Genomic DNA, 17368 nt, shown 5'->3' with positions numbered 1-17368 from the left:
TACAGTACTCACCATCTCTGTGAAGTAAAGGCATATTATTTTGGCATCTAATATCAAAGTGTGATAAATTCAAACGTAACCAAAATTTAAGCAAATGTTAGAGAAATTTGAGCAAGATACATTGCATCCAGTTGTCCTTTCACTTCATATGGTTTCTCGTTTTAACCTCCTGCTTTATTTTACTTGTTCCAACCAAGTCTTGCTTCTTGATGCCATGAATCAGATGCTCAGCCTATGAATTAGATGCTTTTGCTACCTCAGCAGTATGGAAGGTGCAGCATCATTGCTTTTTCCTTTATCTCCAGAGTAATTTAAGAAGCCCCAGGCCCATTCCTCCTGTGCTTACCATGCTGGACTTGGCCCAGTGATGCAAGAGGAATGGTGAGGAAAAAGAGATCAAGTCCTGATTGTAGAGTCAAAGAGACACTGAAGGACAGGATGGAAGGACTCAGTTAGCAAGCAGAGGATACAAGCTGAACAAGTCACCACTCCAAGTGTGACGTTCAACAGTTTTAGTTCTGTCTTGACCAGTTTGGGTTAGTTAAAACAGTTAAATAAGTAAGTTAAATATCATGTCACCCTGGACACAGTCCCAGTTATTTATCATTGTTCCATCATATAATGTAACTTCCCCCCCCTCCCCAAAAAAAACTGAGTGAAGTAATTCCAAGAGAAACCCAGGCTTCAGGGACCCAGTGAACAAAGCAACTGCAATGGGAAGTTTAGATGCCATTTTCTGTGAATCTGAAGAAGCAAATCAAGGTCTGAAACAGAATGCCCTCTTTGTAACCGTAAATATTTTCCACACATCTGGGTTCTCTGCTACATCAGTGGCTTAGGACTCCAGGCTCAGGTTATTAAAATACCTATGTGTTAGGGCTTCTTGTTTCTTTCAGCTTTAAAAGCTGCAGACTAGTAGGGCAGGGAAACTCAAGAGTTTCTTTACACACTTTTTTTCAATTTTTCAGGACATATTATAACAGGATACTAAAACATTGAGCTAGATGGACCACATGATAGTTTTAACCATAGGCATTACTACAATACTTTGTTTTGTTGCTCTTTGCACTTGCAGACAACACAGCACAATAAGCTTGTTCCTTCTAATTCAGGCCAGTGGAAGCAATGGGTGCGTATATGTTGAGCAACTATTCTAGGAAACAGAGCAAAAGAGGGGTCCCAGCTCCAACAATGCTTTTGATGATCAGTTTTTCTAAAAGGATAAATATTTTGCTTACTTGAGAATCAAGTGCCTGTAATGCAGAACAAAAAATGCTGGAAAAAGTAGAGTATAAGCTCAAATAAAGGAACGATTGGTGAGTACAAAACATTGCGGCCAAGACTGAACAGGCTACAGGAACGTGCAAATTACTGCAAAGGTTATCCCTTGCCTCATGTCACTTTCATTTTCCCAAGTTTCTTCCAAATCAAAAACTGATATTCACAAAGCCAGACAAGACACGTTCTATAGCAAAAATGTTTAATCTCTTCTTAATGTGTGTTTATTTACAAGTACTAAATCTGAAGAACATTAAAATAGGAAATAGCAGGATATTTACACAACCAAAGGGTGCCGACCTGCCACACTGGCACAGTTGCTTCAAGTCTGAAACAATCACATAAAGTTATCATGATTTAATTTTTTTTAAATTTTACTATTAAAATTCTTTGTTTTTTATGGTTTCCTCTCTGCCTCCCCTCCCATACCTCCCCCTTTCCCGTTTCTTAAAGGACAGTTAACTGCAGCCTTGACATTCCTTAGAAATAAGTGTGAATGGCAGCCCATACAGTGCTGGAATATATCTTCAGCCCAAAGAAGTACCGAAAGTGCTGAAAAGAGGAACATCACAATGGGAAAAGGGATTAGCTCACTATCTTCTCCAGTGTACCCACTCCCCTGTTCCACCTTTTGGAACTGTCCCTAAACCTTCCAGTTCCAAGGAGCTGGAAGTACTTACTCCCTGTATAATTTTTTTTTTTTTTGGAGCAGATGTGCAAAACAAAAAAAACAAAAAAACCCTACGATAAATTTGTAAACCCTGCTGCACGGAGCTGTGGTTTGTCCTTCAGGCTGTCTGCCTAGAAGTTGAAAGTAGAATCAGCACCAGCTGCCCTATGTAAACAGTCCAAAGTATGGAGCTGACATAGGATTTGGTTATTAGAATGTTATTAAAAATGTTATTAGACTCCTGTAATTTTGTACATTTTGGAGTGCAACCAAATATTGAAGACAAATGATTTGTCATTCTCACATGTTAAGGGATTTCTTATGTTAGAAAACTATGAACTTTGAAGAAAAGCCAGTGGTTCAAGGGAACAAGAAGGTTTTCTCAAATTAGCTCTCTCAAACCATTTTCTCAGATCTGTGCATTTTTCGATCTAGATCATTTATTAACCAAAGTGCCTTCAACATCTTTCTATTCAGGTGATCCTTCAACCCATTCCCATAGTTTTCTGTCCTAAAACAGCATTCATATTTAAGAACCCAAGGGATGGGAGACTAAGGACATAGGGGAGGAAGTGAAATATGAGTAAACATATCAACAATGAATGTAAAACCTGAACTAGTACCTGAAGAACTAAAGATATTTCATATGCATCTTTTCCTAGAAAGGTACTCAAATAATGAAGAATTTATCAAGTCATTGATGCTGGAGTGGACACCAGATTTGTTGGTAGGAATCACAAATAATATTGGTGGGAATCAATTGGTGTAACACAACTGCAATTTTAAAAAGTGACATGATAAATACTCGTTTCTGATATTTGATGCTTTTAGGAATCCTTGGGCTAACTTTACTTAGAAAAATATGTTGGGATATCTATTTGGATAATATCTATTTATTCAGTATCAGTATTACCATTTTAACATTCCACTGTTTTGTTTTTGAAGGATTTTTGTGTAGATATGCTAATCCAAGGCTTTCCTGCTTATGTATACAACTTTCTTATATGCTCATTTGAGTGTCAGTCAAAATGCATATCAAAAGATCTTGCCTATTGTAATGACATGAATGACTACAATTAAAATAACTGCTTAACTACAGAAGCTTCTGGGGATTCAATATTGCTGTTAAAGCCTCTGACATTATCTTGGCAGAGTATTTGTATAACCAGGTGCATCAGGGGTCAACATAACCTGATGAAAAAAACCCTAATAAAATATTTATACTTGTGGAAAGTAAATTCATTCTGCCCCTCCTCACTGTTAATCCCACTCTTAATAGGAAAGAAACTATAAACAGTTATATGAGAAGAACAGACCCTCAAGAGAAATAAGTGGCAATAAGAAAGGACAGCTTATACACCACCACCAAAGGAAGTGAAAAGCTAAGGGAATCATTGCTTAGGAACACGAGAATGGTCCTACTGAATAAGATGAAAAGTCCATGTTATCCAAGATGAGGTAGCCAGATGTTTCAAGGAATTGCACAAGCAGGCTATGAATAATCCTCATTCCATTTAGGAATGTGGTTATCAGAAGCATGACGATTTTGAATACAGTAAACTAAAACAGATTAGATGAGCAACAAAGAAAATGGTCAAATGCCCACAAAAAAGATGTCTAGCTTTTCAAACAATGAATCCTTCACTAAGAAAGTTACTTTATAAGCTAATTTACTTCATACATTATTATGAAATTGCTTCATAAGCTAACTTTAGATGGAGTTACCAACAAACGGGCCTCATTTACCCGCAAGAAAAAAAATGGGTGGTGCTATCAAAAGGATGCACCAAGAAAAAGAAAACTGGCCTAATATGTTTCAAAATACTTATTTTCCATGGGCACTAAAAAAAGGACATCAGTATGTTGACTAGTAAGTTCTACTCAAGTGGGTGTTATGAGTCCACTTCACATTTCAAAACTTTCAGCAGGACAGTAATGTCAACCTTCCTCATCTATTCAATGAACTCATGGGGTTGATATTGAACCATCAGGTGAGATGTTTATTTAAATTATTAGGCATGCAAAAATACCAATTGTTTAGTATGGAGGTAGACTGGGAGGGGAACTGAACTTGAGGTGCACGCAGGTTCACTCTCATATTGAAGAATGTTAACCTAATTGAAACACTGGATTATTGCAATTCATTGGTTGAATGATTTAAAAAGAGTGACTCAGATAAACACAAATTACATCCCCAAGAGGCCCATTAGAGTAGTACAAAGAAGTGAACAACTCCATTTGCAAGCAAAGATGATCAACTCTGTAAGTTGCATGGTGACATCAGTGAATAGCCAGTCCCCAGAAGTACAGCATAACTGTCTGCAGCGTGGAAGCCTACACAGGGCTTTATACACATGAGCTCAAATCCTGATAGTGCAGGGTTTGAAATTGCAATTAAAGAGTTTAAAGAAATGCTCCATTTATTCATTAGAGCTATCCCATATGAATCTGACTGTAAACCCTTTGAACATACTGGAGGAATTCCTGGTCCCACAAATAGTTGTTTCTTTTCAGTGAAACCACAAGCACCATGGTGAGAAAGATGAATATCTGGGTTCATTTCCCTACTTGTCATGTATTTTTCTCCTGTTAGTGGGACAGCCATTGAGCTTCTCTTTTGCCTCGGGCACTGTCTGGAAAGTGACTGGCTCAGCTTCAATAGCAGACTAACTGATAGACAGTACCAGATAATTATACTTCCCCCATCCACCCCTCAAAACACAGACAAGCATCCCCCAATACAAAGCACAACATGTGGGGAGGAACAACTTTTTTCATGGCTGCATCCGAATATTGCTATAATGGATCTATCCCACTTTCTATGTCTTCAGTGAAGCCTTTGTATATGAAAAAGTATTCACCAGGCTGTCTTCATGCCTGCAAATATGCAGTAAATTCAGGATCTGTCTGAAGATTAATCTAAAGTACTTGGTCATAAACTGATTAGTTTCATTACTTTTCAGCTATGTTAATTGAAGCAGTTTGTCCACCTGGCAAAGAACCTAGAAGGTACAGAAGAATGTTGACCTTTCCACACATTTCATGGTTTTTTTAAAATTTAATTTTATTCTATTGATTTATTTTTGGCAAGGACTCCTTTTCCCAGGGTTCAAAACATTACTGCAAAATGATGGTAATGATTTAGTTGAATTAAGGCCAGTATGGTCTTATCATCTTCAATGATTCAGGCTATGAATCATTGAACAAAGATTTTCAAAAAAGAATAAATCCCCAAATCACTTAATTTTGCATTCTGCAGGACCTTCATATAAATCCAGTCCTGATCTACTCAATGGCCAAGATCAACCTAACACGAATAAGAAAATTCCAGCATGGGTTTATCAAGAATAAGTCATGTCACATCAACCTGATCTTTTTTGACAGTGTGATTGGTTTAGTTGATAATGGGATGGTGTATGCATAAGTATACCATGACTTCAGGAAAGCTTTCAACAAGTGTCTCATGAGATTTTAGTAAAGATGTTAAATTTGGATTAGACTATCCTATCATTAGATGGAGATGTCCTTAGTTGAACAATTGTACCCAACAAATCTGATTTGCTCCATGTTTACTTGGAAAGAAGTGTTGAGTGGTGTACTTAAGGGCTGCATTCTAGGTTTTGTGCTGTTCATCATATTTATAAATGATTTGGATGATGGGTAGAAAGTAGGTTTATCAACATTCAGATGACACAGATGAGGGTGTAGCAAACACTTAAAATTCAGGAGGATTTTCACAAGCTGGAATGGGTACAAACTAGCAACATGAATGTCAATGTGGACAAATCAATGTTTGGGCAGGATAAATCAAAGGTATGAATATAGGAAGGGGAAGCAGACCATTCTGGGCAGAAATATATTCAAAAAGATCTGGAGGGATCACAAGCTAATATGAGTCAATGATCTGATATAGCTTCAAAAAGAAAAAACAAACAAAAAGCAAATGCAATCCTAGGTAGTAGTATCAACAGAAATACAACAACATTAATAGAATTGCTCCCATCTATTCAATATTGGTCAGACCACAGCTAGAATATTACGCCCAGTTCTGAGCACTGCATATTAGGAAGAATATTGACAAACTGAAGCATGTCCAGAGGAGAGAAACTAAGATAAGTGGTCTGGAAAGAAAAACATACGAGGAATGGTTGGAGGTGCTGGGCATGTTTAGCCTGGAGAAGAGAAGAGAGAGATGACTGCCATATTGAGGTTTCTGAACAGCTGTCATGTAGTAGACAGGGCAGAATTGTTCAGTGTTGTTCCAGGATACAAAATGAAAAACAAGGGGTTTAAATGACAGGTAGATTTAAATTGAATAAATTTCCTAATGTTAAGAGCTGTTCAGTAATGGAACAGACTACCTCATGAGATGGTAGACTTCCCTTTGCTAGTGTTTAAACCGAAGCTGGATAGCCATGAAGTAGTGGATTCTTGCATTGGGCAGTGGGTTGGATTAGATTATCTCCAAGTTCCCTTTCAAACCTTAAGCGCTAACATTCTAAGCAGCTCTTGAAAAGGATATGTAACTTTTAGAGAAATTGCTTCTATCAATCAAAAGAGATGAAGATTCTGATCACTTGAATGCATAAGTCCAAGTTTGCTTCTTTATGATCCATGATACAATTTGTAAAGTGAAAAGATAAGCCACTTTGAAGTATATAAATCATGTAATGTTTATAGTCCCAAGTACACTTCGAAGTCTGGAGAGGTGAACCTGTAAAACATTATGGTATCCTTCATGTGCAGCAACATTTAGCTGTCCTTTAAGACTTATATGAGTACCATTTTCCAGAAATAAACAATTTACATTAATTTTTTTTTTTGTTTCTTGTACAAGTAGTGACAAATTAAGTCCAAAATTTCAAAAAATAAAAAAGTCTAACCAAAACTCTAATATTCAACACTTGCATTTTTTCTTTTGAAAAAAGATTAACTCAGACTAAATTCTATCACAGTCATGCAACAGCCCACAGGTCTTATGGATCCAGAATTATCTAAGGACTCCACAGATTTTTTTAGTTTGTTTTATTTTATTGTCTTCTCTTCTTTCTTCTCTTTAATTAAAGAAATAATTAAAAAATAAAAATTACAAAGTAATTTGAGATGTATATTCAAAGGATTGTTCTATTGGTGAGGAATGTTAATATGTTTTTCCATTTGGTATTTTCCACTGTTAGTGTAAAAACCACATTTGATATTGTTTCAACTCCTCCAGTTACAGTGCCCCACTGAGGCATAAGAATTAGATTGTAACATTTTGTGTGTACACACACACACACACACACACACCCCACATCCGTCTCTTCCCCTTATTTGCTTCCTAAGGGAATGGATAGGATCAGGCCTAGTATGTTTTACAATACCTTCTCTTTCAACACCATGTAGGCTGAGAGAACAGCTTAATTTATTGATACTAGGTAGGCAGATGGGTGAAGACTGAAAAATGGGTGGATTTGGTCACCTGAGTTGAATTAGGGCAGTGACTTCAACACACTGGTAAACTTAAAATAATAGGAACAAGCATTACATTCAGAACTGAACTGAATGTTTTAATGCAACGAGTAGAATATTTGATGGAATGGTGAAGAAATAAATGAAAGAAGAGGGAAAAAAAGGAAATAAAATTCAGGAAGAATCCCAGTGAAACCCTCAAAAGGGGATGAGTCTCTCACAACTAGTAAGAAAGGTGGAATATGGGATAGAGTGATTCTGTTTAGTATGAGACTTAAAAAAAAATACTAGGGATTTCAGAATTGTCAGAACTGACTCACTTGGTTGGCTGGAAATGTATTTTATGAATTCATTTTAGCAAACGTATAAATTGCCCTTTGGTACATGATTCCACGGCCAGCATACATTCAGACAGAATTCAGGAAGGCCAGCAGGTTTACTGTGGTCATAAAGCAAGAACCAAATCCTAGCTCAGCTAGAGAATTTCCCTTTCACTGAACTTCATTTCTACACTTGTAAAGTGGGAACAGTGGCAACTTCTTTTGCAGAGATGTAGCGATGTTCAACAATTGCCACTGAACATAATTTAATAAATGAAAGTCTCCTTTCCAATAGTATAGAGTTCACATATAAAGACTCTGCATATAATGGATACCTTCTAACTCAGTTGTGCCAAGATAAGACAAAGGAACACACATGTTCCGTTCCAAAACTTTACAAGATACCTTGGAAATCTTCATGGCAGCAATAAAGAAATCCTTGTCTTTAATCATATGGGAGATGTCTGATTCAGCCTAGAGAACATGGAAGTAACCAAGAGTCTCAGCTCTGTTTTTGCAGCCTTTCCATTCTTTTGCAATGTTGACACTTGTTTCCGCTGGAGATAGTTAGCTAATCAAGAACTTCAGAGCCAGCTAATGATCAGAAGCAGAGTGGAAAGGAATTACCATCTTTGGGTTGGAGGAAATAGGACAAAACAGAAATCAGGTCTCCATTTAACTGGGGGGGCAGGGGCGGTGACCTCTCTGGTACTTTTCTGCTAGCCTCCACATCAACATTAAATGTGAGTGGACAATCCTATGCTGTTCCTATGGAGATTATTATTTATCTGCTGCCTAAAGAAACAGGGAGACTAGGTAATCAAAGCAAGTCATAATAAGCTGGAGTAAGAATATTGTGTTGGTCACAGATCATTTAAAGTTTCTAGTAAGGAAGTAACCATCCAAACACTTTCCTGAGAGATCATAACTGATCACTGACATCAGCATACCAAAAAGATCCTAAATGGTTGTGCTTCCACGCAATTAAAGAGCCACACTTCTCTCTTTCCTTCTCATGGGCCACTCCATTGATCTAGCTGTTATCATTTCCGTTTCTTATGGAATATTTTGTTGCACACAAAAAGGACTTGGTTACAGACTCTGATTTGGTTGCCTGGCCATTATTTCTTGCTTTAAAGTTTCATCCTGGTTTATGTTTTTGGAGATAGTCTGCTGAAGACAGGAGGATGCTCTAATCAACATCTGAAAGAGTTGTATGTCCATGAGCATGCACATTCACACGCACACACACCTGACATAAAAACAATTCTGGAAATTACATGCCATGTTTATCTGAGCTAAATCGCAAATGGAACACTCTGTCATTTTTTACCTTTTTGGATAAAGACTCCCCTTCTGATAATCTGACCAGGCCTTATGTTGCCATTGGGAGTGCCACCAGAATGTGGTGGAGCAATGCAGTTTCAACAGGCAAAAGTAGCGGTTCTCTAAACCTCCTGCATGATCCTGGTGTTGCTAAATCTGGCACCAAGAACATTTTCCTCTGCAATACTGAGAAAGCTGATTAGAATAGGTAGCTCCTTTCACTGTGGCTATATGACACTTGTACATGGAGAAGTGCTTCTCTGAAAGCATCCCTTTGTCCTCTAAATTGAAAGCTTACACATGGAGAGATTTGTGTCTGTGTGTGTGTGTGTGTGCAGTGAGAACTGGGGGGTCGACTTTGAGAGAGTTGTTAAACTCTGCTTACAAAAGCTGATCCTGACTTCTATAAAAAGCCAATGCAAGGACATTTGGGGAAAGTGGATTGCTTCTTATAGAGGAGAAAAATCTCCCTTTAGGCAAGATTGTTTCCATATATGCCTATCCTTCTTTTTTATTTTAGTTTTTTTTTTTTTTTGCCTTCCTGTTTCTAAGTCTCCAGCACACTTTTAAGCAGCATTCAAAATGAGAGCATTTATTTGGCCTGTGCTAAATAACATTTTAAAAATGGCACAGGACAAACTGTAGAAAGAATAAGGGATGCCTGGGACTGCTTCTCTAGGTTCTACTCACCCTCATTTCTCTCCCACACTTTCAATCCTTAAAAGAAAAACATTAGCTTGTGGAAATTGTGCAAATATAGCAGTTAACACTAGAGGCAGAAGGCCAGGGAGAAGAAAGGAAGAGTAGATTCAAGAGTTGAGTTGTCCAGTCAAGGCAGGAAAGGAAGCAAATATAGAAGGGAAAAATGATAAGACTGCCCACCCGCCTGCTATAAGAAAACATAAGGTAAAAACGTTGCCCTAGAAGTTAGTGCACGCCCCAACCTTCCATTGCTAGATTTGGGGCAGGCCTTGGTGGGGAAGGGACAGTAGCAGTTTAGCTGGAATTTTTCCCCCCGGCTCTTCTTGCGCATCTCTTGGGTCTCTCAGGTTCTTTGCTACGTCACTCCTTTCAAAAGGTCCTTAGATGGGTTCAATTTGTTTTGATAATAATGATTTAAAGGTTTGTTCGTCTTCCGTTCAATTGGTGCAAAAGGTTCAAAGACGCAGCAGACTCTGTGCACTGTTTCGTGCTGGGCCCCAATATATCTTGTGTGTTTTCTTGTTGCTGCAACTTGCTTGCCCCTTCTCTTTTAGCATCCACTGCTAGGAAGTCTGCAACAGCAACTCGGCCTTTTCAGCTACTAAGGGCCATTGTGTCAATTGCCTGCTCCAACTTACTTCGCAGCCGTTGTCTTCGGGCCTGTTCATCCTTCTCTAAAGCAGCTAAAATCTGGTAAAGGAAAAAGCAGAAAGTAAAGCATTACTACTAATAAAAAAAAATCCTCTACAATCTGAAATACTTTCCACAAGGAGCTGTCTAGACAGGAGAGCCAGAAGGGATCCTTCTTGAACCATCAAAAGGCTAAACACTACAGTAAGGAGACAATGGAACACAGTTGCCAGTGGAAAAATATGAAGTGGCTGTTTTCCCAAACATCACAGATAGGAAGAGATTGGGAAGAACTAGTGGATCATAAATTGGAACTTGATGTTATGAATGGATCAAATGAATGGTTTGGATTTATTTGTCAGATCACTAGGAAACATGACAACCAAGAGGAAGAGACATACTTAACTGTCCCCTAAAACTGTTCCCCTTGTAGACTTTCCCCCCTCAATTTGGATTTCAAAATATGGCAGGTAAAAGCTATTTAAACCACCTAGTCTGAGAGGCAGCAACATTTGCATAGGAAACTCTAAGGCTGCAGGAAAGTGTAAGTATTCTCTGTTTCAATTATTGGAATGACTGCCCTTCTTCATCCCGACAAACGGCTTTCTGAGGATGCACTGTGTGGAGACCACTGTCATCAAAGAGAAGCAGCCAAACAAGGTGGACTGGACCCACCTCGATGCTTTGCCACACTGAGGTGGAACAGCTCTTCTCTATAAGGCCAAGCATTATGTTGACCTGGATTGTAACTCATCCACACAGGCCCAGAAACTAAGAAATTAAGCTTTCTTAATGCTTAAATTTGTCCTGACGTTTAAGATATACAAGGGAATGGTTCCTCATGGATATAAACCCTGACGATTATAAAGAACAAACAATGGGATACATTCCAAGAAAGTCATGGAAATCTTTGAAACTGATAAAGAAACTGTTTCTTTAACAGTTAAATATTCTGACAGAATATTCAAAGGCCTACCATGGAATCCCTTTAAGTCAATCTTCTGCAGAACCACTTTGTTTTCAAATCTATTACTGTTCACATTTAGACATTTCTCAGATAATCAGTGTTTTTAAATGGTCTCTTTGTGTGATCCTGAGCTCAGTGAATCCAAAGGAGAATCTGAGCCTCATAGTTTTTGTTAAGGAATGAAACCGTATAGGCAATGAGTCCCTATCTTTGGTTCCTGGGCAAGGCAAGAAGAATTGCTGCTGACGAACCTAAATTAGTGGTCCAATGTAGATTTCATATTCGGTCTCAGTAAGGTTTGCCTCAATTGATGGAAGATCCTATTGCTATTCAAAATGTGTTTTTAGAATACTGGAAAATGGCAATTCTGGAATTTTTCCACCAAAATTTCATTCCTCTAAATAGGCTTATACTTCAGTGCCATTTAGAAAACAAGTCAAGTAATGGAATTTAACATGCTTAGGGCCTTTATTGAAGACACTAAGAAAAAGGACATAATTAGGGAACACAGTCAAATTAATATAATAAACATCTTTCCTACTGAGAGCGCTAAAAATGCATTCTACATTTCAGTTCTGCTCTCAGAATTAGATGAAAACCCTCAGATCACCATTTGTACATATTCTTGGAAACCCATTCTTTAATCAGCCATATTAATGAACTGAAGGGTGGGATGTTGTAAGTAGGCCTTTTGACAGTGAATGAGAAGGGAAGATTTGGCAGGAAAGGATTGAGAAAGCGGAGGGATAAAAAATAAATGCCCCAAAGCCCCACCTCTCTTTAAATTGCACTGCCAGATTTTTTTTTAAAAAGGACGATTAAAATGCAATCTCATCAGAAATCCCATTATAGTGGTTACATTTGTTGTGAGTGCAAGCTGTATTTTTTTTTCCAATTGAATGTCAAGGCATCCATCAAAAAGAACTCAATTAACCATTTCATTGGCTGCATAATTGGAAACAAACTCTTGTATAATTAATAGATTGACTACTTGGAAGCAGGAAAGGGTCATCACAAACCCTACAAGTAATATGGAAATGAGTTCTCCATGATTAAAAGCAGCTGTGACACCTTTAGGCTTCCCATATTGAATGTGCAGGACATGCTAGGGAGAACACACAGCACCACTGCCCAGGGCTTTGTGAAATGTTGCAAAGAAGCAATTAAAAGAACCTGTACAGAGGTTATGTGCCACAGAGCTGGCACATCCAGGTAGAAACATAAGATCAAGAAAGGGGTTAACCAGTCCAACTTCATGCCCTGTTGGGAGGATATTCTAAGGCTGTTATCCTACGGGAAAAGATTTCTTGTGTCTGGTTGCTAAAATTTTCTAAATAGGGAAGGTGATCCCATAGCTTCCTGGGACAAAAATTGGCCTGCTGCAAATCTGTACAGGCATAATCCAGGCCAGAGTTTGATCCACCAAATGCCTAATCCCTCACCTGAAGTATTGTTCCTAAGCACCCTCTAGATGGTGCTGAAACACTGAATGTTAACAAAAGCAACCAATTAGGCTGCCGATGACAAATCTTAGGATCTTAAAGGTACTGGAGACCTGAATGGGAATGAGAGGCTCTCCCAAATCTCCTTTGCTCCTGATTCACGTGGAGAGTATCACTAAAGTTTGAGAGTTGGGAAAGATTCTACAACCTGCTTGGTGCCTGTTTGTTCTGCTGCCCTTCTGGGAGCAACAGGGTAAAAAAGAAAACAGCATGGAGAACAGGAAGAAAAAGAGAGATACTTGTCTGTCACCTGCTTTAAAGACTGCCATGATTAGAAAGATGCAAAAACCCAAATGAAAATTAATTATGATTTTCATTCAGTGCCAATGACAGCATATTATAGCACTGAGCAACAGGAAAAATTATTCCCTCCCATTTCGCATCAAAGAGGGTGCAATCGGGCTGCATGTAATTGTGTTTAATGAATGAAAACAAACAAAGGGAACAGCTGCTATTTATTAATCCCATTACAAATAATAAAAGAAGCTCCTGAGAGCTGCAAACACATAGGCAGTACTTTTAGAGCAGACTATAGAGGCACATTCAACTGATGCCAGACAGTGGTTAACCAAAAAGACAAGGATTGGCAACTTCTTTTGCCTGCAGCTCATTAAGGTTGCACTTTCTAACCACGTAGCACTTGGCCCTGCTCGCTATTGATTTCTGCTGTTAAGGCCTTGCTGATTTGTAAGACTAATGAAAGGGAAGGTTGGGAGCTGGGAGACCAGCCTCAGGGCAGCGGCTGCTATGAAAAGGGCTTGAGGAACAGTTATTTGGGTGTGCTGTCTCTGGCCTGAGTTTCCTGATTACAAATGGCAGGCCCCTTGCTAAAAAGATGCCACTGGGCTGGCTGTTAGGACCCTGTTGATGGCCCAGTGATCTTGTATCGTGCTTCACTCTTAAGGCAGGCCTGACTTACATTTGTGTCTGTTCATACAAAAGGCTGTCCTTGGCACTGGTAGTGCATACCTGTATTTTCCAGAACTGGAATCCACTAAACCTTGCCCAATTTAATCAAAGTATGATTAAAAAGAAAAGTTACATGGAGTTTTATTTGCAAGGGAGAGTAACAATTATCTCCGTGAATTCCATTCATGTGAATGAATTGTACCTCTCTCATTTGCAGAAAGAAGCAGCAAAAAAAGGGGATCTTTCAGGAAGCAGCTCATCCTGCCACAACCACTGAGCTGCACAGCCCTCTTTGTTTCTTGCTGTCAAATGAAACACTGAGTTTGACTACTAAGCAGTTTTGATTAATCTACTACTTAAGATCTGAAGCATACAGTGGCCTTCAAGAAAAAGGAATTGGCCAACTCACAGGGGATCATCAGGATCACACTGACTTATGGGTGGTCTCTTAAGGAATGGAAATATCACTTGAAAGAGGACCTTAATTCAGGAAGGCTCTCATGCAACCCCCATTCCTAGTTATAAATAGGAGTTATGATAAATGGAGCTTCATATCTATATGAGAGATGCCTTCCTCTTTTATGCATCAGAACCAGTACGTTGGATTGGGTGACTGATTATTAAACTGATTTAAGTATTAAAAATTCTGTGTTATTATTGTTCTATTATCCTTCTCCTTCCATTTCAGTAAGAAAAGCTGTAGGTCTGGACAAAAAAACAAAAACAAAAACATTAATTCAGTATTTTCAAATGGTTCTCTCTGTATCACACTCTAAACAGAAGAATAATTCTACATCTTTATTATCTAGTTTGTACGAAATCTAAGAGGAGAAATCTAGTAACTGGATCTACTCGAGAAGAAGTAATGACTATCAATTCTGATTAATATGCAATGCCAACAAAAGACTGGCACATGAATTTATTTTTATGGAATAAAAACAATAGGAAGTTGGAATGTTCCCAGCAACATGACATTTTACCATAGAGGGAACTCTGCTGACTTGAAATAGATCTCTGAACTGCATATTCAAAACAACTCTCTTCTGCAAAATGCAAGTTGCCACAAAGAGATACAGAATCCATCTGAAGATCTTGTGTATAAAGAAACAATAATATTCAGTTTTGCTGATATGCAGCATTAATGCTAGCTTTCCACCATCCATCCTGATCTGGTGTCATTCAGAAATAATGCTTTGAGAGTTTCCAATATGCAAAACACTTTCTATATGAATATAATATTCAAACACAGAGTAATATGATTCAAAACATAGGTAGGCAACCTTTTTGATAGTGGGTATATTTAGAATATTAACAAGCATGTCATAGGCACTCTTACAAAATGAATGTACAAATGTGCTTTCCTATTCACATATAATGGGCACATCAATCACATAATAACCATTCTCCAGAACATGAATAGGTGAGATTGCTCCCTACCAACCCCTCTAATCCCCCAGGGTGCTCCCTATTACCCCAGCTTTCCTTTCCTTTCCTTTCCTTTCCTTTCCTTTCCTTTCCTTTCCTTTCCTTTCCTTTCCTTTCCTTTCCTTTCCTTTCTCTTTCCCCTCCCCTCCCCTCCCTTCCCTTCCCTTCTGTTTCTGGCATGTGGCCATAGTTCCAGCACAAAGCTGTGACCACCCATCATTTTTATTGCTTAATAACCCTAAACTTTTGTGAGCCCAAAGACTTTTGGAAATAAAAATGAGACTGACTTTAGTGGCATGTTAGCTTTCTATTAAAAATAAAATAACTGCAGGTACAAAGGGAGGTGGCTCTACACATCTATGCTGAAGTAACTTATCAAATCAATGATTGAATATCAACAAAGGTTCCCAAAGATTTATACCTAGCTATTTTTTGTTTGTTTGTTTGTTTATGGTGCCTTCAAGTCAGTTTTGATGACTGATGACTGCCTGGACTAGTGCCTGTAATTTTCTTTCTGGTGCCTTAACCACTACAGCAAACTGGCTTGCTAAACCTAGCTATACAGTCATGAATTATTTTTCTTTTATCTGTTTTGCTAGATCTCAGGTTCCTATAAGAATTCTTGATCTCTATTCACACTTATGAGTCTAAGGTAGTAGGCCACTATCCTTACTAGCCGCTGAAGGAACCTATTTCTAAGCCTTGCTTAGATAACAATGCAGAGCTGTTTGGCAAGGTTTGGTACAAATGCTTTCATTATCTTATATAAGCAACCAATCCCCTTCTCCCAGCTCTCATCATCTTTCTGTTGGGCAATAAAATCCATATAACCCCATTACATATATTTTTATTAGTGTTATATATTTTATTGCTTTAATAAAGGATTGTAGAGAATGTGTTCAAAACTACTTTCTGCTGTTCATACCAATTACAGTATATGGTTTTTTAACCACACTTAAAACTTTATAGGCTTATGAAGTGACTCTCTTGTGATAGTAAATGTCACCCCACCTCAAAATTATAAATAAGGTCATTTGTACATGGGCTCAATGAAATGACCCAGAATAGCTGACACAGAATACATTCATTTAGAGAGTTAAGAGCTTCAGGTGTACGTTGATAGATATTTCTTCTTTTTCTTATTTGATTTGTTTACTTAATGAGATGTGTTCCCTTCAGTGATTTAATTCCTCCATTTTTAGTTGCCCATTACTTATCTGCTGAAACATTGTTGTGATTTTTTTTTGTTTTAGAAAAGTTGTTTTGTTTTGTTATAAAAAAGAACAGCCTGTGCTTGTTAGTTTGAGCAATTAATATCAAAATAGGAGGAGAAAGGAAGAAGTATGAATGATAATGGGCAGATAAGAATACCTGAGGGCATATCTAAACTTTAGAAAAGAAACAAGGTGTCCCCTCTTTGCCATGCAAATGCAGGGCTCAAAGGAGGTTCAATATCAACCCCAATATCAACCTTCTATTGAAGCTCAAAGGAGCTTCAGTAGAAGGTCTTGGCAGGTGGCAGTACCTGATTGACCTTGTCTGGGCTTGTTGGGCCTGGTTAGTTCCTGGATGAAAGACATCCACAGAATCCCAGGGCTGTAGGTTATACAAGTAGTCCTCCTTTAATGACCGTTTGTTTAGCAACTGTTCAAAGTTATGATGGTACTAAAAAGTGACTTATGACCGGGGCCTGAAGTTATGACCGTCACAGTGCCCCCACAGTTACATGATCACGATCCAGATGCTTGACAACCAGCTCGCACTTATGATGGTTGCAGTGTCCCAGGGTCACGTGATAACCATTTGTGACCTTCCCAGCTGGCTCCCGGCAAGCAAAATCAATGGGGAGCCAAGTGATTCACTTAATGACTGCATGATTCGTTTAACAATATGAGTGCTGCAAAAAAGGTCATAAAATCGAGTCTGGTCATGTGATGATTTGCTTAACAACCACATCGCTTAGTCACTTAAATTCCAGTCCCAGTTGTGGTCGTTAAGCAAGGACTACCTGTATGAAGTAAAAAGACAATGGAGCTTCCAGAAAAACTATATGCACAAGTCACTAGGGCTCAAGGAGGTAATCATCAACATCAGAAGAAGAAGTATTGATGGACAGGGATTAGGAATTATTACTACTTGGCAAACGTTCATCTCTCATCCATCCAAATGTCAGGGTTGCTAGTCAGGA

The 17368-nt window shown here is 38.4% G+C and overlaps 1 protein-coding gene across 6 annotated transcripts in view; it reads right to left on the bottom strand.

Annotated features, from left to right (window-relative positions):
• Positions 1–1907: 1907 nt before the first annotated feature.
• The window catches only part of PLXNA1 (plexin A1), a 372167-nt gene continuing 356706 nt past the window's right edge, over positions 1908–17368 (bottom strand). For all 6 annotated transcript variants that reach the window (XM_088134264.1, XM_088134267.1, XM_088134268.1 and 3 more), the window contains one exon: positions 1908–10437. In XM_088134264.1, coding sequence (XP_087990390.1) covers positions 10342–10437 — 96 coding nt within the window. In that variant the 3' untranslated portion in view covers positions 1908–10341. The remainder of the gene's footprint in view (positions 10438–17368) is intronic.

This window comes from Python bivittatus, unplaced genomic scaffold (assembly GCF_059951505.1).
Source record: "Python bivittatus isolate LINGU-HERP-01145 unplaced genomic scaffold, Pbiv_v1 ctg000080_np1212, whole genome shotgun sequence".
Lineage (NCBI taxonomy): Eukaryota > Metazoa > Chordata > Lepidosauria > Squamata > Pythonidae > Python > Python bivittatus.
The sequence above is the reverse complement of the archived record's forward strand: the minus strand, read 5'-3'. Positions and strand labels throughout refer to the sequence as shown.